The sequence below is a fragment of the Amblyraja radiata genome, chromosome 6 (assembly GCF_010909765.2).
Source record: "Amblyraja radiata isolate CabotCenter1 chromosome 6, sAmbRad1.1.pri, whole genome shotgun sequence".
Lineage (NCBI taxonomy): Eukaryota > Metazoa > Chordata > Chondrichthyes > Rajiformes > Rajidae > Amblyraja > Amblyraja radiata.
The window spans coordinates 48,415,021-48,437,872 of NC_045961.1; the positions used below are offsets into that span (position 1 = coordinate 48,415,021).

At 43.8% G+C, this 22,852-nt stretch overlaps 1 protein-coding gene across 3 annotated transcripts in view; it reads left to right on the plus strand.

Annotated features, from left to right (window-relative positions):
* The window catches only part of zmym2 (zinc finger MYM-type containing 2), a 138,235-nt gene that overhangs the window by 16,197 nt on the left and 99,186 nt on the right, over positions 1–22,852 (plus strand). For all 3 annotated transcript variants that reach the window (XM_033022726.1, XM_033022727.1, XM_033022728.1), the window contains exon 2: positions 12,036–13,136. In XM_033022726.1, the coding sequence (XP_032878617.1) occupies positions 12,083–13,136 (1,054 nt within the window). In that variant the 5' untranslated portion in view covers positions 12,036–12,082. The remainder of the gene's footprint in view (positions 1–12,035; positions 13,137–22,852) is intronic.

A 22,852-nucleotide genomic window follows, 5' to 3' on the forward strand; every position in this document is an offset into this window, starting at 1 on the left:
AACAGTACCCCTTTCCTGCCTTCTCCCCATATCCCCTGACTCCGCTATCTTCCATTGTAAGAACTTCGACATTGCTGATGATTGGACTGTGTAATCTTTTAAAATCTATGATAATGAAAAATATTGTCAATTATTGAGTGTGGGGAGGAGCAGTAAGAGAGAAATTCTTAACAAAGTGGCAACTAAATCACAGGCCTATCAGAGAAAAAATTACATGCTTTTGGATATTACTACAGGTGCACAACCTTTTATCCGAAAGCCTTGGGACCAGACACTTTTCGTAATTCAGAATTTGTCGGTCTTCGGAATGGAATTTTTTTTGCGTAGATTTTAATGGCTGGCTCAGTGGTAGAGTGCTCGGCTCATATCCGCAAGGTCGCGAGTTTGCGCCTTGATCCTGGCAGTTACTCGATCGCGAGTTTGAGTCTTCAATGTCGTTTTTTCTTGCAGAATAAATGTTTGTATGAAATACAGTGTAGGAGAGGTGTACTGACTGTGTGGGCAGAACTTTGGAAGTGATTGCCCACCAGTCTAAAAAGCCGCTGTGTCTCCCTGTCCCTGGGATAGCAGGGGGCGATCAAACAGCACAATACCCCCCTCCCCCTCCAACTCCAGAGGAATCCGCTCCCCGATGGGCCGCTACCAAAGATCATAGAGGAGCTCCTCTATGATCTTTGGCCGCTACAGCGACAAGTGGCAGTTCGCCCACAGCCCGAGCTGCGCCCCCTCATCCGCCACCCCAAGAACAAGACGTACCTTGCACACCATCAGCTTCTGCCCCTACGTGTTCCTCTGGAGTTGGAGCGGGGCTGGGCTGGAGTTGCTGCTGGCTGTGGGTCTCTGGGATCTCCGTGCTTGCAGTGGGCCTGGGGGTCGGTGGGCGGCGGTGGGAGCTGTGGACCTACGGACCTACCTCCGTGGAGCTAGCCAGCGTCGGAGCATGGAGAGCTGCGGGGGCGAGCTGCTGCGACCCGACTCTGGTGGATGGTGACACCGGGAGCTCGCGGGTCTCCGGTGGGAGACTGCTTTGCGGGGCATCGGCAGCGGCGACTTCTCCCGCCCGAATTACGGGGTTGAGAGCAAACATCATAGAGGTTGAGAGTGACCTGGAGGGGGGCCTTACAACGCCCGGCGCGGCTGTAAATTGCCGCGGACTTGCTAGCGCCCGCCGGGGGCTCCAACATCAAGACCAGGGCAGGGCCCTACATCTCCCGGCGTGGCTTTGAGTGGCCGCTCCCTGATGGGCCCCTACGACGCCCCGAGCTGCGCCTCGTCATCCGCAACCCAGGTTCCTCTGTAGTTGGAGTGGGGCTGGGCTGGGCTGCTGTTGGCTGTGGGTCTCTGGGATCTCCGTGCTTGCGGTGGGCCTGGTGGTCGGTGTCCAATTGGTCCTGACGTCTCCGGTGGCTGGCACTGACCTGCTGCAAACGCCGACGTGAAGACAGTGCAAAGCCCCCGCGCCGGTGCAATGGGCGGGGAGCTGGAGAGGGGAGGGAAGGGGTCACACACATGGCCGGGAAGCAGAGGGGTGTAGGTGGGGTGAAACTGAAGGGAGCGATAATCTGCTGCTGCCTGCCCGCTGAGTTAAAAAGTTCCCACGCAAGACTCACGAAAGACTGTGTATCATGAGTCTACCGTGGGAACTTTTTAACTCAGCGGACAGGCAGCAGCATATTGTCAATTATTAACCCTCCCGCGCAATATACCCTCGTCTTCTCTTTTATGAATGGGGATTTAGTTCCCCTTTCTTCGAGGACCGACCGGAGGTTCCGCTGTCACCTCTGCGGGCCGCCCTCGGTGAACGTTTTCAAGGACCTTTCTTCAAGGACCGAAAAAATGGCCGCTATTCGGAGGTTTTCGTTATTTGGATCTTCGGATAAAAGGTTGTGCACCTGTACTGTGAACGGAAATGCATGCAGGCGAGTTTGGAGTTTTGAAGACCAAACTTGTTCCAGTTTCCAACATCGGCTTCATTCTTCTTCGCTTCTAAAACCGGCAAATAAACTTGACTTGTGTAGTAGCTATTTGTGACTAATTATTTTGAAAGTGTGATATAAAATGTTACCTTGTGTACATATATGATATTGAACATAGGGAGTCAAAATCAAAGACAGTGCACAGATCAACAAGATAATGATTAAATCAAGGAAAATTAATTTAGCATCCAGTAAGGTTGGTAGTTAACAAACATGGTCATTAAGAAGGTGGCATGGCCCTTGTGGAGCAGTAAAAAGTCGTGCAAATGAAAGACCAAATGATGCCAACAGAATGGAGTTCTATATAACAAAAAATGCTCAATATGGTTGAAGAAAATATTGCAGTAGCTTGCTATGGATCATGAAATAAAATCCATGAACTATTCAAATAGCAGATCAGGCAGCATATGTAGTAGGATAAATTGAGTTAAGCTTTCACATCTGAAACTCTTTATCTTTGCTCTTTGGTGCAAGGTCCTGCACCTGAACCATCTCTTTCCATTGATGCTGCTGAGTCCTTCCTGAGTTTCTCCAGCATTTTTGTGTACCTCCTTCCTGAAGTTGTTTCTTTCAGATTTCTAGATCTGCAGTTTTTTTATCTTCATTATTTTGGAATATACCTGAGATGCAATTATTATGCAAAACAGATTAGCCACTTAATGTTTTTGCAATGAAAATGCAAAAATATATGCAACACAATGAAAATGCGAAAATGATAAAAAAATAATAATAATAATATATTTTATTGTCATTGCACAACAGTGCAACGAGATTTGGTATGCAGCTTCCAACCGATGTCAAAAAAATAAATAAATGCGACGTGACCATCTGAGGGAGACAGTCCAGGGGGGATGTGGGGCACTCAGCAGGGCCGGTTCAGAGCCGCTTTGGCTCTGGGAATGAAGCTGTTTCTGAGTCTGGAGGTTCGGGCGTAGAAGGCCTTGTAACGTCTGCCGGAGGGAAGTAGTTCGAACAGTCCATTACAAGGGTGTGAGGAGTCTTTATGGATGCTGACGGCCTTCCTGAGGCACCGTGTGCGGTAGATGCCCTCCAAGGCTGGTAGCTGTGTCCCAATAATCCTCTGCGCTCTGTGGACGACGCGCTGAAGAGCTCTCCTCTCCGCCTCCGTGCAGCTGAGATACCACACAGAGATGCCATACGTTAATATGCTCTCTGTGGTGCAGCGGTAGAAGGTTGTCAGCAGCTGTTGGGGCAGACCAGTCTTTTTTTAATGTTCTCAGGAAGAACAGTCGTTGCTGTGTCTTCTTGACCAGCCAAGCGTTGTTGGTGGACCATGTGAGGTCCTCTGAAATGTGAGTGCCCAGAAACTTAAAGCTGGACACTCCACACCTTTTCTCCATTCTCCATTATGGGACCTCCTGAAGTCAATAATCAGCTCCTTGGTCTTGGAGGTGTTTAGTGACAAGTTGTTACGTGCGCACCAGTCCGCCAGGTTCTGCACCTCCGCTCTGTATTTTGTTTCATCACCGTTGGTGATCAGCCCAATCACTGTTGTGTCGTCTGCAAACTTCACGATGGTGTTGGTGTCGAATGCAGGAACACAGTCGTGAGTGAAGAGGGAGTAGAGCATGGGGCTTAGTACATAGCCCTGTGGTGTGCCGGTGCTCAGGGTGATAGTGGAGGACAGGTGCGGGCCCAGTCTTACTGCCTGTGGTCGCTCCGTCAGAAAGTTCAGGATCCAATCGCATATCGGCGAGCTGAGGCCTAGCTGGTGGAGTTTGGTGGTGAGCTTGGTGGGGATGACCGTATTGAATGCAGAGCTAGAGTCAATGAAGAGCATCCTCACGTACGTGCCCTTTCTATCCAGGTGAGTCAGGACAGTGTGAAGAGCCAGAGAGAGGGCAACCTCTGTCGATCTATTTGCCCTGTATGCAAATTGATGAGAGTCCAGTGAGGCAGGGATGCTGGATTTGATGTGGGAGAGGACCAGCTATATATTCACTTAAATTCAAATTGGCATTTATATTTATGTTTTGGGTGAATAGGTTAAGAGAAGTATGATTCCAGCAATTAGTAAATTTATGAATGGGCCTAACTTGAATTTCAACTGAATAGTTCAAAACAGATAATTTAATGCAATGGACAGCTGCTATCCAGTATGCAGGTGCTAATTTATGTCACCATCATGAGATTGAATGGAAACTGCCATTCACTTCATTGTCTACAGAATTAAATGGTTGACACTTTTATGATGGACATTTCCAAGAGTTTACAAGAGAATTTAAAAATATTCTAGACTAAGTGCAGCTCCCCCAATGCAATATTCCACCAATCACCCGTTCCCCCAACGCACACGTTCCTCCAACGCAATATTCCACCGCTCGCGCATAGCCCCCAACTGCGCAGGCGCGGCTCATTTCCCCTCATCACCCAGCACTCCTCTTCACCCTCCCTCTTCTCTCCCCTCTCCTCTCCTCCCCATCCCCAAAACCTCCCTCAGCTATCCTTTCCCCTACCCTCAGTCTCCCCCTCCATAACTCCTCTTCCCTCTCTATCCCACTATCCCTCCTCCCCGACTACCCTCTATTCCCCACTCACTTCTTCCCCTACTATTCGCCCTCCGCCACTCTCATTCCTCACTTCCCCCACTTTCCCCTCTCCCTCCCTTCCCCTTCTCTACCTCAATCCCCCCCACTCTCCCTCCTCACCAGGTATTCCCCACACCCTACCTCCCCCCTCCTCTCCCTCTATTCCCCCACTCTCCTTCCCCACTCTCCCTTCCTCCTCTCCCTCAATCCCCCCACTTTCCCTCCTCACCTCCCCAGGATCTCAAGATTGCTGGCTTGAGGCGGGTGCTGTCAGGGCGGGGGCGGGGGGGGGGCGGACGAGAGTCCTGCAGCCATATTAGGGAGACGGCTTGAGGCGGGGGCTGTCGGGGGGGGGCGAGCATACTGCAGCTGGGGGAGGGGGCGGCTTGAGGCAGGGGCTGTCGGGGGTGGGAGCGTCCTGCAGCCAGGGGAGGGGGACGGCTTGAGGCAGGGAACACCAGCCCAGGGCCCGGGGTGGCAGGAATTAAAGCAGGAAACCTACCCGTGGAGACGTCACTTTGCCGTTATGATGAGGGGCGGGGAAAAGATGGCGATCTAATGAAATGAAATTCTGGAAAGGCCCAAACTGCGCAGGCGCGGCTGAGGACCCGTTGGATGCCCTTTGCGACGCCAGTAAAGATGCGCACGGGAACTCTTTCCTCAACTGCGCATGCATGTTTTTTTTAAAAGCCTTAATAACTTTTAAAATATGCCATCGATCTGAACAAAACTTGTTGCATTTACAGCATAGGTGTGGTCTCACTGGGGCCCTGTACAACTGCTGGAGGACCTCTTTGTAGGTATGTTGCAAAGCGTACCTGAAGCGTCGTTGAAAATCTGCCGCTGCGGTGTGCGCGATTTTGGCGCCGTTTAGAGGGGGGCGGGTTTAAAACGCGATTTTCTCTAGGCTGTTCAAATCGAAGATGTTCAGCCTAGTTAATTATTAACGAAAAATCGCTGGAAGACCCCGTCGCAAAAGCTATTATTAGTTTTAAAGGCCTCGTATAATAGTTATAGTAGTTTAAAAATCAATCTCTAAACCCGCGACCACCAGCAACCGCAGGGTCTCATAGAGCAAATATCTGAAGGTATGCTGTATATTTTTACATTAAAAAGGGCTTCTAAAGATCCCTTTATACAAAGTTTAATATTGCGAGTAGCTCAATTTGGGCCCATTATATCCCGCAGTATTTTTCTGGGCATTTGGGGGCACAAATCTACCGCAATGTGAACGTTCTAAACCAGCGCGTTCCACAGGATCCCACTAGAAAGCTGATTTAAATGGGCATTTATTTACAGCAATTGAGCACTAAATTCCTTCCATTTGGTCTATAAATTAATGTAAATGAGATTTAAAAATCATGTTTTATTGTGAATTATTTGTGAATATTATTTGGACATTTAGGCTATTTAAAAACGTTAATCATTTATTAAGAAATGGATAGATGTTTAGATCTAGTAATTGAAGTCTGAAATTAGCTACAATTAGGTAACTAACTAATTATATGCTTTAATTTCAGGTCATCCAAGTAAGATTATTTTATATTTGTTTCAGAATGCTTCAATCTATGATAACTGAAAATTTCATTCAGTTCTCTTAATTTTTAAGAAAGTTATGGGCTTTTGACTGTTCACGATCACAGCTTTTTTGTTATGTCCATAGAAAATCAATAGGGAACAAGATGCTCATTTCCGAGTATGAAAATGGCCATAACTTTTTAAATACTTGAGATATGAAAGTGAATTAGGTGTCAAATTAAACTTATTTTTATGCTTTATCTGATGGGATAAATTACAGACTTGATTTTTAAAATCTCAAAATTTTGTGACATTGCTACTCTTTGCTCCTATACTCCACTCCTCTGGTTATGAAGAGTGTTTTATTGTCATATGTCCCAGATTGGACAATGAAATTCTTGCTTGCTTGGCTGTAGGGTACGAAGCTGTTCCTGAACCTTGAGGTTACAGTTTTCAGACTCCTGTACCTTCCTCCCGATGGCATTGGTGATATGAGTGTGTGGCCAGGATGGTGTAGGTCTTTGATGATGTTGACTGCCTTTCTGAGGCAGCAGGGAGGGGGGGAGGTGAGAATAACCCGGGGGGGGTAAGAATAATCCGGGGGGGGACAGGTTTGTGTGAATAACCCGGGAGTGGGCGGGGGTTGTGAATATCTCGGGGGGGGGGGGGGTTTGAGCTGGGCTTGCCGCTTCTCCACGCTGGCTGTGGGCCTGGGGCCGACGACTCCAGCGTCCCCAGGCCCACAACTAGCGTGGAGAAGAAACGGCAATCCCAGCTCAACTCCCGCCAGGCTAACTGACAGGACCAGACCCCGCCGACGTGACGCCCCACCGTTGCAATGCCCCCGGCTCCATCGTCGCAATGCCTCCTTGATGGATGCGTAAAACCCCAGCCGGGGGCGTCTGCGGTAGAAGCCCGGGTCGGAAAAGGCAGACGTTGATTTAAATGCGGCCCTCTCCTGACGTCACTCGAAGCTCGTGGAATATTCTGTGTGTGAAACGGGTGCCAACGCGAGCCATCGTTGCCGCCCTCCTCATTGTGACGTCATCAGTCGAAGCTTAAAAGGTAGTTTTGTCTTTTTTAAACTTTAATCTCCATTAAGTCGTGAAATAATGCATCACATCTTAAAGGAAGCTGCTCACTGCTTAGAGGGGGGAAATGTGAGCCATAATATGTAAAAATCTTATCGTTACCGTGTAGCGTTTTGGCGAAAATATAAAGGCACACATAAGATGAGAGTTTTAAAGTTATACTAGACTAAGTGGGACCCATTGAGTCCCGTCCCGTCAATGTGCGGGGGGGGGGGGGGGGGGGGGCGGCAAGCGACATCACACCCACACACACACACAGACCACCCCACACACACATTAACCCCCCCCATATATATTAATATTATTCAATCGCTGCTTTTCCCCATCCTTCGCCCTATCCACTCACGCATAGCCCCCAACTGTGCCGGCGCGGGTGGAGGGGGGGGGGGTGGTGTTGGCTGCCTTTTTGTGGTGGTGCGGGGGGTGTGAATAACCGGGGGGGGGGGGAGGAGTATGAATAACCCAGGGAGGTGGGTCGACAACTGTTGGTTGCCTTTTTGAGCTGGGGGGCCACAGCTAGCGCGGAGAAGACCCCTGCCGGACAGGCCTCACCGCTGCGGTCTCGATTCCTCCTTGAAGGCCACGTAAAACCTCAGCCGGGGCGTCGCGGCAGAGGCGGGACAGGCCTCACCGCTGTGGTGTCGATGCCTCCTTGATGGCCGTGTAAAAGCCCAGCCGGGGAGGAGAGGGGGTGTGGGGGAGTGTGAATAACCCGGGGGGGAGGTGTGTGAATAACCCAGAGGGCGGGATTTTGAATAACCCGGGGGTGGTTTGAATAACCTGGGGGGGGTGACGTCACTCGAAGTTCGAGAAATATTCTGTGTGTGAAACGGGCTCCGAGCCATCGTACCCGCCCACCTCATTGTGACATCATGAGTGGAAGCTGGTCGTTTTAAAAGGGAGGTTTTTTAAAATAACTTTAATCAGCAATAAGTCAAGAAATAAAGCATAAAATCTTCAGTGAAGCTGGTCACTGCCTAGAGGGGAAAAATTGAATCAGCAATGTAAAAATCTTATCGTTACCACGTAGTGTTTTGGGGAAAATACAAAGACACACACATACACACACAAATACACACGTACAAGATAAGAGTTTTAGTATATTACCAGACCATGTGCACTCCCCCAACGCAACCGTTCCCTATCTGTAGCCCCCACGGGAGGCGTGGTCCTCCATCTCAAGCCGTTCCCCAATGTCAGATTCCAGCACTCCCCTGCCTCCCTCAGCAGTGGGCTTCAAAATAAATTCCTACTGCACTTCCCCTGCGTGTTGCAATAGCAATTTGCCCATCATCCTCATGTGAGGTGACAAGTTCAGAGTGTTCCTGTGTTGCAACATTGTATTGAAGTGTGTTGGAAGCTGGCAGTAGTGATTTTAATGAAAAATGTGAACCAGAATATGTCTGCTCCCCCAACAGTGTGGTCTCCCAACGCAATATTCCACCACTCAGCCGTTCCCCCAATGCAACTTCACCCGTTCCCGAACGTAAGATTCCAACACTCCCCTGCCTCCCTCAGCAGTGGCTTAAAATAACTTGTGAAATAGAGGATGAAATCTTCAGTGAAGCTGATCACTGCTAGCCGAGCCATTGTGACGTCATCAGTTAAAGCTGGTCGTTTTAACTTCAAAGTCTTCCGATCTTTAAAAACTTTAATCAGTAATGTCGAGAAATAAAGCATAACATTTTCAATGAACGTGCTCTCGGCCTCGGGAAAAATATCAATCAGAATATGTACCGCGTAGTGTTTTACGAAGATGTAAAGACAACCACATATATACACACACATATGTATACAGATACGCACATACAAGATCAGACTTTTAATAAGTATATGATGATGATACACCAAGTGGGACCCATTGGGTCGTGGGGGGGGGGCGGCCTGCGGCGTCACACACATGCACTAACCACCCCCCACACACACTGACCCCCCCCTTGATATTACATTAATCCCCCCCCCCTTGATATTACATTAATATTCTCACCTTTTCCCCATCCCCCTACCTATGCACTCACACATAGCCCCTAACTGCGCAGGTGCGGCTAGGGATGGGGGTAGAGAGTGAGAGGTTGAGGGGGGGGAGGGGGCAGAGAGGGATGGGAGGGCATAGAGGGAGGGAGGATGTTGGCAACCTTTTTGAGACAGCCGGGGGGGGGGGGGTGGGGGGTGTGATGTCACTCAAAGTTCGTGGAATATTCTGTGTGTGAAACGGGCTCCGAGCCGAGCCAGAGTGCCTGCCCACCTCATTGTGACGTCATCAGTGTAAGCTGGTCGTTTTAAAAGGGAGTTTTTTTTAAATAACTTTAATCTGCAATAAGTTGAGAAATAAAGCATAAAATCTTCAGTGAAACTGGTCACTGCTTAGAGGGGAAAATCTGAATTAGAATATGTAAAAATGTAATCGTTACCGCTAGTGTTTTTGCAAAATTCTAAAAACGCATAGATAGCTAGATAGATAGATAGATAGATAGATAGATAGATAGATAGATAGATAGATAGATAGATAGATAGATAGATAGCACAATATACCTGTCATTCTTACAGAATTAGAGATGTATTCCACAATTTTTCATCTTTTTGATCACGCACGTGACTAAGAATGGGCCTAATTTACAGTCATTTTCTCAAATTGTGATCTTATAGAAATAAATAAGTGATGTTTTCAAAAATAAGCTGAAGTGCTACCAAACCTGATGGTATACGAGTGACTCCTCTCTTGCTGCTTTTTTTCAGTTCTGAAAATAACCAGAAAGTAGACGTATAACTTCTACTTTAGAAGGCAGGGAGGGGTGGGTGTGAGGGTCTGGCAAGGCATAAACCTGTGCAAATGTTGAGCATCTGTAAACATGCGTTGGTTCCACCCTAACTTTTTTCCACATTATTGAAATACCACCATAATACCATGAATTTCAGATTATTTGTTCAAATAATCTAAAATGCGAAACGTAAAGGCCCCTTACACCTTTTTCCTCCATCTGTCATCGCACAGGTTTTACCTTTGTCCTAGTGTCAATTTGTTAAAGTAGTATTGGTTTACATTGGCCAGTTGTAAAGGTTTTGCTGCCCCTGCTGGTTTAGTTCATTTTTATTCAAAGGTTTCAAAGGTCTTTTATTGTCACGTATTTAAGGTATGGTGATATGCGAATTACCATACAGCCATATGAAAAAATAAGCAACAAGACACACAACTATATAAAAGTTATCATAAACATCCACCACAGCATAGCTGCCAAGTAGTACGGATTTTCCGTATTTTGTACGGAAATGCGGTACGAATACGGAAATACAAATTTGCGTTGTTAAATACGGATTTTTTTTTTTTAAACGACCGTGGATAATCGTTACAATGAGTCCCCGCTGCACCGGCCATGTTGCAGCAAAATCGCCTTGGAATTTTATATTTTTAAAAAGCTCGGGTTTAATGAGTACTGCAGAAAGATTGGAGTCGTTTATCACTTGATTCAACTGAGACGAAATCGATTTGTTAACTGCCACTGTTAGCACTTGTTAACAGCCAGTAGTTAACACGTAGTTATACAACGTGTTACCAATACATCGATCTGCATTCCTCAGTCAATATAATTGTGTTTTGACCAAGTATTAATGATGCCGCGTTCCTTTGAATAAAATTCACGGGAGAATTTCATAAAACTTACTGTCATTAAGGGCTCCAGACCACGAGCACGGGCTTCTTCCTGCTGTGCAGGTACAGTCATTCATCCACGTTATTTGAAGAAGGAACTGCAAATGCTGAAACAATCGAAGGTAGACAAAAATGCTGGAGAAACTCAGTGGGTGAGGCAGCATCTCACCCGCTGAGTTTCTCCAGCATTTTTGTTCACCCACGTTATTTAGTAATTTGTACCTGTCATTTAGGGATGTTATATGAATTTTTTTTTAATAAGTTTATGTGTGTTTTCTCTCTCTCCTTCAAGGTTAGTTCTTTTGTTTGCCTTTATTTGCTTCAGTTTTATTTAATGTTATTTATCACGTGGTACTAGATTTTGAACGATTTAAACGTATCGGATTTTTAAAATTCATATAAACTAATAGCGTCGCCCGAGCACCAAATCCCTTCAGCTGTACCTGCAACTGAAGCTATGGGTGGATTAGTAGACATTGAAGAGGCATTAACACTTTGTTTTTATGTAGAGGGGTAATAGAGAAGGGTTCCGGACCGTAAGCTCACTGAATGTACAGACGTCCTGACTGAAAATCACACCCCTCCGATCAATTATTTTAGGATAAGCCTTTCTAGCGAACATGCTACTTTTTGCTTTCCCCATTTTCAAAATATAGAATTTTGAATTTGGCGTTTGATTGGTACAAGGAGACTACAAAGCTCGTAATATCTATTTTAAACACTGTAACTTTCTACATTTCTACTTTTGAGTATGTATGTGGCAATTACGGCTCATGGAATTTTCTCCCACACTACTTGTTATATTCCTAACAACATATTTAAATACGTGAAATTTTCAATCCTTCCCAACCCCTTAAAAAATGCCTGAAGAAGGGACCTGACCCTAAACGTCGCCCAGCCATTCCCTCCGTAGATAGACACAAAATGCTGGAGTAACTCAGCGGGTCAGGCAGCATCTCTGGAGAGAAGGAATAGGTGACGTTTTGGATTGAGACCCTTCTTCGGACCCTCCATAGATCCAGCCTGACCTGCTGAGTTCTCCAGCACTGTTGCTTAGCATTTATAAAAATGTTATTGGTGGAAATGTACATATTCCATAATGTTATTTGATATATGAATAGATTGATATTTTGAGGCATTCAATACATTTTGGTTAGAAATCAAGACATTTCTTCACCTGAACTGTTTTTATTTAAAAATGTATAGATAATTTCTTTCATTATATAATTAACATTAACGTTTCTTTTTATTGCAGCTGATACTTGAGACATGAACATTAAGAATTATTGAGAAGTTGTAGAAATGACTTCAGCGCCGGAAGACAATTATATTAATCAACAGAAATACTTTGCAACTGGAGGAGTGCATGGCGACCTTAATATGTCAACTGCAGTTTCAAATGCAGCCATGACCTTTGATGGCTCAAAAAGTTTGAGCAATCTTCTCAAAGCTAACTCTGATAACTCCCGGTGGAAGCCAGTAGAAGACAACATAACCTGTTCCCAGAATCAGAAGGATGGTGAAGATGACGATGATGTTGTTTTCATTGAACCTTCCCAATCTATAAATTGTTCTTCAACCTCGCACACAAGTAAAAGTAATGTCTCACTCGCAGTGTTGGAAAATCCAGAATCTATAGGAAGTGAAATGAACTTATCGCTGCCACCAATAGGAAAAGATTTTGTGTCTTCTGTGGAGCCCATCATTATTGATGACGAAGAAGAAGGAAATCCTGAGCAAGGAAAAGTTGGCAGTATTAGCACATCTGGGAGGTGTGATGAAAGTAATGGATTTGGTGAACCAACTGAAATTGATTTTGAAACATCTGACTTGGGCAATCAAAAAGTTGGTTTACGTAATATCGATGTCCAGTACGTTGATAATCAGAGTTTATTCAGTAGTACAAGTTTGGAGAGTAACAATTTAAATTGGGATGATAGAACAGGAACTAAGGAAGTTGACTTGAATGAATGCCATTCTTTGCACACAACATTGCCTTCAAATCCCAGGAGAGAAAATATCTTGTCGACAAATGGAGGGGAAGCATTAAATCATGGTATAAGTACTGAGCCTGACTCTGAGATACAGATAACCTGTGTCACCACTTTAGATGCCAGTTCAAAGCCAGTCATAAATGAACCACCAGCGCAGCATTCTGGGGGAATGGATTTAGATTTAATGATTTGCAATGTAACATCGCTTCAAGATCAGAATTTTGAAGGTGTCGCTGAGGGAGTTCAGAAACAAGCTTTTCAAGCTGGCATGGGAGCTTCTAACTCTGATAATATTATGGATGCTGTTGGAGATGGATTTCTGAATGGAGAGTCTATGCTTTTGACATCACAACATAAACTTGGTGAGTACTTTGTTAAATAAGTGTGTGCTCATGGATGAACATCTTACAAATACTCAAACCATGAATTGGTAAACATCTGTTTCAGCAGTTAATGATTGACTGAGTTTAAAGTAAGATCTAAGGTTCAAAGTATAATTTGAGGTTCAAAGTCAGAACCAAACGGATGAGACAACTGGGTTTCATTGCACCTGTAAATAGTTGCAGGTTGTAGGTTAGATCTAATATTTACAAGATGTGGCCAGATGGAAATCCAGGTAATGGTCAGAAAAGGGCGAATATTCTATTCCGGAGCAAAAGGCACCATATGAATGTTAAAATGTTGTTTAGGGTTTGTACCCAAATGTTGATTTGATGGATGGGAAATGGTGGGATATTGAATGCTGGTTGTGGAATATGTAGGAAGGAACTGCAGATGCTGGTTTAAACTGGAAATAGACACAAAAATCTGGAATAACTCAGCGGGCCATAGCATCTTGAAGAAATGGGATAGGTGACGTTTCGGGTCGAAACCCTTCTTCAGACTGAGTCGGTGAAAGGGAGATGAGAGATATAGACAGAGGTATAGAACAAATGAATCAAAGATATGCACAAAAGTAACAGACCATTGTTAGCTGTGGCCTGGGTGAAAACGAGTTACAGATGATGAGACAATAAGACTGCTTTGAAGTTAGTACAATGACAGAGCTGCCAAGTTGTACGGAAATGCGATAAGAATACGGATGTACGGATTTGCTTTGTAAATTACGGATTTTTTAAAAATCAGCCCAACCCTGTTTCATCTTGCTCATTAAATACAAGGATATTAAAAGTCATACTGTAACTAAAAATTATAGCAGATTAAATCTATTAGTATTTTAAATTTCAAGATCTGGATGATTATTTTTGTAAGCTTTGATCTGCATGGCCCGCTACAGGTTTAAGCAATGCTGTCAGTTTAGCGCTTGGGAATTTAAACGAACAGCGCGATGGGTTCTAATTATAGCGCTACCAGCTGGAGCGCTATTGCCTTTACACATAGCGCTATGGGCTTTACACATAGCGCTATGGCCACAGCGTTATGGGTCACAGACTGTTTGGGGAGGGAGAAGGTGAGAGGGAGGGAGGGGGGAAAAAAGGATGGAGAGAGGGAGGGAAACAGAGGAAGGAGGGAGAATGAGCGAGGGGGGGAGAGAGAGGCTTCGAAAATGGCTTCTACATCATCATCCGGTGCTAAAAGCAGGAAGCAGCCGTTCAATCAGAAGTATACAAAGAGATGGCAATGAATGCACTGTTAAGTAAGGTGCGTAGAAGATATGTCAATTGGTAGCAAAGTTATGCATTCTTGTACTCTTACATGGGTATGATCACACAAAAAACAAAAAAAAATTCAGCAAAATGGTACCACGTAAAAATACCGATTTCCTCAGCAAAATACTGATTTTCAGGCACTAGAATACTGAAATGCTCTGACAAAACTCGGCAGCTCTGCAATGACTTGGGTGGGGGAGCGATGGAGGGAAGGGGATGTAAGGGTTACTTGAAGTTAGAGAAATTAACATTCCTACTATTAGGTTGTAAGCTACCCAAAGGCAGCTCATTTCCTTGTCCCCTGACTCTCAATCTGAAGAAGGGTCACGACCTGAAACGTCACCTATTCCTTTTCTCCAGAGATGCTGTCTGACCTGCGATGTTACTCCAGCTTTTTGAGTCTATCGCTGGTTGTGGAATGTCAGGTGGGAGAAACGTCTTAAATGTTCAATAGGACATCCTTGTGGTGGTGGAGGATGCTATTTGAGACTGACATCTAACCTGCTGCACAGATTCCAAAGCTCATTAAAAGCTTGGCAGTGGAGGATAATACATGTTTTGTACTGAATTTCAGTGCCTTGATAGATTGACGCTAAGCAGGTGGCTTTTACAGGCCAGGTAATGAGTAGTTGTATATGTGAGTTTATATCGGGGGTATGATTCTGCTAACAAAGCCTAGCCAGTCAATGTGTATATGAAATGGCATTATTTAAGGCTGAAGAGCCTACTTCATTCTACTCTGAAGTGGAAGTTAGGTTGATAGCTCTGGGAAGTATTCTGTCTTGGGTGTTTGTGAGAGCATAAAGAAACATTAAAATACATTTCAATTAACTTTTATCATTGTCCTGAGAGAGTTGGGTGATAGTAAGTGCCTGCAACTTTGTGCAGATTGAAATGGTTTCTTATAGTTAACATTGCTTCCTTTCGGCAGTCTTGTTCATTGATATACAAGTCAATAAATTGGAGATGGGTTGGAAATTTTATTTTATTCGTTCACAGGATGTGGATGTCACTAGGGATGCTGCTTGCATTTTTTAAATCCCTTTATTGACCCTTTATTGACTAAACAGGCAACCAGATTTCGTTTGAGTCTCACTGGGGCTCAAATGACAAATAAATTTGTATTGTATTGTATTGTAGATTGGTGGGTCTGGAGTCGTGTTTAGGCCAGACCAGGTAAGGGTGGCAGATTTCCTACCAGAAGGACCAATGATGCAGATGGATTTTACTAAAACAAATAGTTTCATGGTTGCCACTGGCGAGACTAGCTTTTTGTTTTGTTCCGAACCTTTAAAAAAAAATCCAGCTCTGGGTAGAATTAACTGTCTCAGAATCAATGACACTGTTTACTACGAAAACCTCTAAGCTTGTAACAATATCTTGCAGAAAAGACTCAAAGAGCTGGAGCAACCAGGAACTTTCTACATATCTTACAGAAACGTTCTCTTGCTCAGTAAACAATAAAGCAAGTGAAGTTTATTTAAAAAGAAGCAGCAGCAAACAAAACCAAAATCTCTGAAGCAATTATCATGATTGCTTTCCTGCAGTGGTGTGTTTTGAACTTAAAATGGAATTTTGCCACCCATGTCACTGGTTTTTATTAAATAGCAAAGTGGGCAAGTGAGTTGTTTGGAGCAAATAAATGCAAGTAATAAAAATAGAAGTGTGCTTCTCTTGCAAATTAAGGCACTGCTATGCCATAAAACAGTAAAGCACTTGAACAAGTCCTTTGGCCTACATTTTTTTAAATTACATTTACGTATTGGGGCCAGGACAGGGCATCGGAGATGTTAACGCCCAGGAATTTGAAGCTGCTAACTGAATTTTGCCGTGTAAAGGTTTATAAATAGCATAGGAGAGCTATTTAATGACTGAAAAGTGGTTAAATAACCAAAGGTAATTTGAGAAAAAAAATGTGTTGAACATTTGAAGGCTTTCATTGGAAACATTTCTGAGACCGGAAAGTTAAAATTAAGGATGGGCTTGACTTCACCTCAAAGTACTTCACACGTGCGCGAACTGGATGAAAAGTTCAGAGGCACAAAACTGAGCTGCAATAACATCATGATTGGTGCTTGGTGTAATTAGGCCATTTCCCTTTCTATGTATTCCTCTTTCCACACCTCGTTATTTATATGTGCAATAATACTGTCTTTAGAAATAATTAGTGTACAGATACTTGAATTTTGTTGATTGGACATATAAATTTTGTGAATTATGTATAATTAAATATCCGTTCATTAGGACGTACAGCCAAACATTTTTTCAACAAATTTGAAAAGCAATAGAAATTGCTCGTTATCATCTCGTGAGAAATTGGGTACAATGCACATGGTCTACTTACAATTAAGCTCAAAAGTTACAACAAAGGGCAATATTAGCAAGTTCAGGATGAAACATGCGTACTGTTCATTGTAATTGTAATTAATTAGCCAAGTATGTAAAAACATACAAGGAATTTCATTTGCCGTACAGTCATACCAAAAAATGCACCTCTTTTCATGTCTGGCCCCAATCCGTTTTAAAGGCATGCAGACGGCTGAGACCCATTGTGTAAATTGAAAGTGGTCCAGTTTTCTTCCCACATTAGCATTTTGTTAATTTGAAAAAAACGAACAAATTATGTTTTGGCTTTTCCAATTTTCTTTTCCTCCCCTATATGTAGGTATGTTGCAAAGCCTACCTGAAGCGTCGCTGAAAATCTGTCCCAGCCTGTGTGCGCGATTTTGGCGCCGTTTAGAGGGGGGCGGGTTTAAAACGTGATTTTCTCTAGGCTGTTCCAATCGAAGATGTTCAGCCTAGATAATTATTAACGAAAAATCGCTGGAAGACCCCGTCGCAAAAGCTATTATTAGTTTTAAAGGCCTTGTATAATAGTTATAATAGTTTAAAAATCAATCTCTAAACCCGCGACCACCGGCAGCTGTCAGGGTCTCATAGAGCAAACAATTGAAGGTAGGCTGCTTATTTTTACATTAAAAAGGGCTTCTTAAGATCCCTTTATACAAAGTTTAATATCGCGAGTAGCTCATTTTGGGCCCATTATATCCCGCAGTATTTTTCTGGGCATTTGGGGGCACAAATCTACCGCAATGTGAACGTTCTAAACCAGCGCGTTCACAGGAACCCACTAGAAAGCTGATTTAAAATGGACTTTAATTTGCAGCAATTGAACACTAAATTCCTTCCATTTGGCCTATAAATTAATGTAAATGAGATTTTAAAATCATGTTTTATTGTGAATTATTTATGAATATTATTTGGACACTTAGGCTATTTAAAAATGTTACTCATTTATTAAGAAATGGATAGATGTTTAGATCTAGTAATTGAAGTTTGAAATTAGCTACACTTGGGTAACTAACTAATTATATGCTTTAATTTCAGGTCATCCAAGTAAGATTATTTTATATTTGTTTCAGAATGGTTCAATCTACGATAACTGAAAATTTCATTCAGTTCTCTTAATTTTTAAGAAGGTTATGGGCTTTTGACTGCATACAATCACAGCTTTTTTGTTATGTCCATAGAAAATCAATAGGGAACAAGATGCTAATTTCCGAGTATGAAAATGGCCATAACTTTTTAAATACTTGAGATATGAAAGTGAATTAGGTGTCAAATTAAACTTATTTTTATGCTTTATCTGATGGGATAAATTACAGACTTGATTTTTTTAATCTCAAAATTTTGTAACATTGCTACTATATGTCAATCTGAAATTTTGTTCTGAAGAAGTTCAAAGGAGATTTTCAACAATGACTCCTAGCTTAAATATTGCCTGTCCAATTGAGAGAAGAACTGCATGCAGTTTTGGAGAAAGATGCAATAGTGATATTGAGAAGAATTTGGCTAGACACATACATACGCAGGGAATGGAGGGAAATTGATTATATGCAGGCAAATTAGTTGATCTTGGCACCGTGTTTGGCACAGATATTGTGGGCCAAATTACTATTCTTGTACTGTGCTGTGGGCTGTATGTTGTGTAACCAGTGAACTGCATATTTGAAAAGAAATTGTGCTTCAATTCATTCTAAATGATTCTGCTAATATAATTTGGTCTTTTTTCCCATTCCCATGGCTCCTCCACATTTCTTGTATAACTGCAGTTCACTGTAGTCCCCAGATCTTGTTCTGAACATTTTTTTTAGTATGGCTCTCCATCGTACATCTAATAATGTGTTCTTTACCCACATGTGGTCTCACGCCCAGAGTAGGTTAATAGAGGACCAGAGGACATACGTTTAAGGTGAAGGGGGAAAGGTTTAATGGGAATCTGAGGGGTAACTTTTTCTACAATGGGTGGTGGGTATATGGAACAATCTGCCAGAAGAGGTAGTTGAGGCAGCGATTATACCAACATTTAAGAAACCGTTAGACAGGTACATGGATAGGACAGCGTTGGAGGGATTTGGACCAAACTCAGGCAGGTGTGTGGACTAGTGTAGCTGGGACTTGTTGGCCGGTGTGGGCCTGTTTCCACACTATATCACTCTGACTCCATGTATGACACTCCATCTAACAAAATGGCATTTGTTATTGTTTTCCCATTCCCTAATGCATCTGAATATTATATTCTACTACTATTTTAACCACTAGATCAGCTTATATAGCATCTGAACTCTGACTTTGTGCCCCAACAGGATATTCCAAATTATTAAAATAGTAAGCAAAAGATAATTGACAGGACAGGAATATTGGAGGGCAAGAAAATATCCTTCCTCTAATTAGTTCCTTCTCACCAGACATTAACATGATGTGCCAAATGACTGCCACCTGCACTATAAATGTCTGTGATGATGTTACTCAAGTGCTTCCTGACGACTGTTGTCTGAAGCATTTGGAGGAACAGTTGGTTCTGCATATCAAATTACAGCTGATCTGTGACCTTCTCCCTTCTAAAAGTAGTATTCAATTATTGTTTTAATCGTGATCACTAGAAATCCAATTTTAAAACTTGACTGAATTTTGTTCTTGGCAGCATATGATATTTGCTTCAAATGACAATTGCCTACAAACTATTAATTGGATTTTCAGCCAAGATTTCCCTGACTCTAATATTGTTTCCATCAAGGTGTCTATATGGGGAGAAGACAGGAACGGGGTACTGATTGTGGATGATCAGCCATGATCACATTGAATGGCGGAGCTGGCTCGAAGGGTCGAACGGCCTACTCCTGCGCCTATTTTCTATGTATCTATGTATATGATCTTTTTTGTTTATGAGCAGAGATGGTTACTGCGGGATTCTTCAGTTAATCAAAGTGGAAAATATCCTCTTGAAGAAAGTGGTTAAAAACAGGAAACCTAAATTCAACTTTAATTTCCTACAAAAAGAAAATTCTGAGAAACATCTCTTCCTAAAATGCCTTTTAAATGAGCCCAGGTTTGTCACTGCTGTCACAGTCTTCAGTAAGGGTGAAGAGAAATGCAGGCCAAAGTATACATTTAGCGTTCCTCGACTGGAAACCATGGATGAACCATGAGGTCCATTCCTAGGTTAAAAAAGTATCCCAAGAGGTTCAAGAAATCTATTTGTGGCCTTCGCAAAGGCATCAAGGATGCCAAGGAAATTCTGAACTAGTCTAGAATCTTAGGATAGCCAGGCGGACACCTTTCAATTGTGTAAAGATTTTGTACAAAATAAAGACTGGTATCATGGTAACAACACATCCCTCCTTGACCAGCTCAACGCATTCATTGTTCGTTTCCAGCAGAAGATTGGGTGAATGATGTAATCTGCCCTGAGAGCCTCGGGTGTGCCCGTATCCACAGTTACTGTAGCAGATGTCAGATCAGCCTTCCAGAGAGTGAACCCATGAAGAGCAACTAGCACAGATGGAGTCCCTGGCTGCATGCTTAGAACCTGTACAGACCAATTGGCAGGACAGTTGACTGACATTTTAAACCTCTTTCTACCCTATTCTGCAATTCCCATCTGCTTAAAGACCGCAACCATCCCGGTGCCAAAGAAAAGCAAAGTAGTGTGCCTTCTAATGACTACTGTCCAGTGACTTTGACGTCCACCACCATGAAATACTTCGAAAGGCTGATCATGGCATGTAACTCCAGCCTCATCCATCCTTGATCTACTGCAATTTACCACAGACTCAGGAACATCACCTTCCCTGTTGTTACCTGACTACTGAATAGTCCTACCATAAACTAGAATGTAGCTCCAATCTTCCAACCTACCTCAAGCAACAAAGGCAGCAGCAGATAGCACCACAAGGTCAGCTTGGGAGCACTCAGGCCTTATCCTCCAGTCAACCCAGGCAAGAATTAACAAGGCAGAGACAGTTTTATTATCCTGTGGCTCGTTTTATTCAAGAATGTAATAACTATGGTGGGGCGCACTTGGCTAAAAGAGAGAAGTGCATTGCCTTTGGTCAAGTTTGCCACGGGTGCAAGAGCTAAAACCATTTCTGGAGATGTTGCAGATCCCGACCTAACAGAGCAGACAAAGCAGCCCATAAATTTGCTGCAGGCTGAGCCCTTGTCAGATTTGTCCGAAAGCAGCATGGACAAGAGGCCAAAGGTCGATGGAATCGTTCTGCAGGCACATTCTATTATCACACTAAATGTGCAGAATAGTGAGCCACAGTAAACAATAAAGTGATCGAGATGCAAATCGACACTGGAGCGACAAAGGTGCAGTGCCACCTAGGGGATCAACCATACAGGTTGAGATTCTATGTCGTCGACCGCAATGTTATTCCACTTTTAGGCTATGATGCCTGCAAAGATATGGGACTGGTTACCTTCAGCAAGGCTGTGCATCAACTAACTCCAGTTCCGGATTCCACACAGCGTATTCTCATGGATTATCATGATCTTTTCACTGAAGAGCTGGGCAAGCTACCAATAACTTACTCTATGTCTTTAGACCCGGAGGTGTGACCTGTGGTTCGTCCTGCTCAGCGTGTACCTACTGCCATGAGAGACCGGGTCAAAGCCGAACGGACAGGATGGTGGCATTGGGAGTCATCACGTCTGTTTAAGAACCTACAGACTGGATGTCCTCGATGGTGGCTGCTGCAAAGAAGAATAAACAGGAGATTCGTATATGTATTAATCCGAGGGACCTGAACACCGCACTCAAAAGCCCCATCACCCTATGCGTACTGTGGAGGAGGTAGCTGCCCACATGAGTAAGCCAACGGTATTCTCTTTATTAGATGCCAAGAGCTCCTTCTGGCAGATTCCCCTGGATGATGCATCATCTATGCGTACAACCTTCAGCACTGCTTTCGGCTGCTGCAGATTGTTGCGCATGACGTTTGGTATCAGTTCAGCCAGTGAGGTGTTGCAACGCTCCATGGAGCAACTGTTTGAAGGACACCCTTGTGCTATCATCATGGACGATATCATTGTTAGTGGCAAAGACATGGAACAACATGATGCCAATTTGAAGACGGTACTCAAGCGTGCCAGGGAAGTGAACTTAAAATTGAATCCCCAAAAATGTCGGTTCCGTGTTAACCAGGTGAGCTACATGGGGCATATTGGTCTCAAGATGGATCCATCTAAGACTGTGGCCGTTAGCGAAATGTCCAGACCAACTGATGTTGAAGGCCTGCACAGATTTCTGGGCATGGTTAATTACCTCGGAAAATTCGTCCCCAACTTCAGTGAGATCTCGGCTCCTTTGCGGCAGCTTACTCACAAGGACATTGCCTGGACATGGCACGAACAGCAGCAACATGCTTTTGACACTCTAAAACGTCAGATGTCGTGTCCACCTACCGTGGCTTATTACGATGTCAATAAATCTGTTACTTTGACCTATGACGCATCCCAGTACGGCCTCGGTGCAGCATGTCTGCAGGATGAGCAACCTGTTGCTTATGCTTCCAGGACGATGACGGACACGAAGACGAGGTATGCGCAGATCGAGAAGGAATTACTGGCAGTGGTCTTTGCATTCTAGTTTGCAGTGGTCTTTGCAAATTCAACGATTATATTTTTGGCAAGGCTGTTACCGTAGAGACCGACCACCAACCTTTTGGTTACCATTTTAAACAAGCCTATACAAGCTGCTCCGCCGCGTCTGCAAAGAATTATGCTGCCGCTCCAGAAGTATGATATCTCTCTCACTTACAAGTAGCATAAGAACATGTATCTGGCTGTCACCTTATCCCGTGCTCCCAGGAGGTCGAGCCCCCAGCACACATCAGAAATAGACTCTTTTGACATGATGGCATTTGATTTCACTCATCCTTTCACATCTGGATACGTTGGTGGTTCGCTCGACAGAAGATGCCATCCTGCAGATGCTCGCCTCAGTCATCAATCACAGATGGCCTGGCAAGCAGCATTCGCTTCCGCTTGCCAGGCCATTGAAGGTGGGGTTATCAAAAAGGGCCACAAGGCCGTGATCCCGGCTTCACTCCAACAGAAGTACTTTGACGCCGTACACAGAGCTC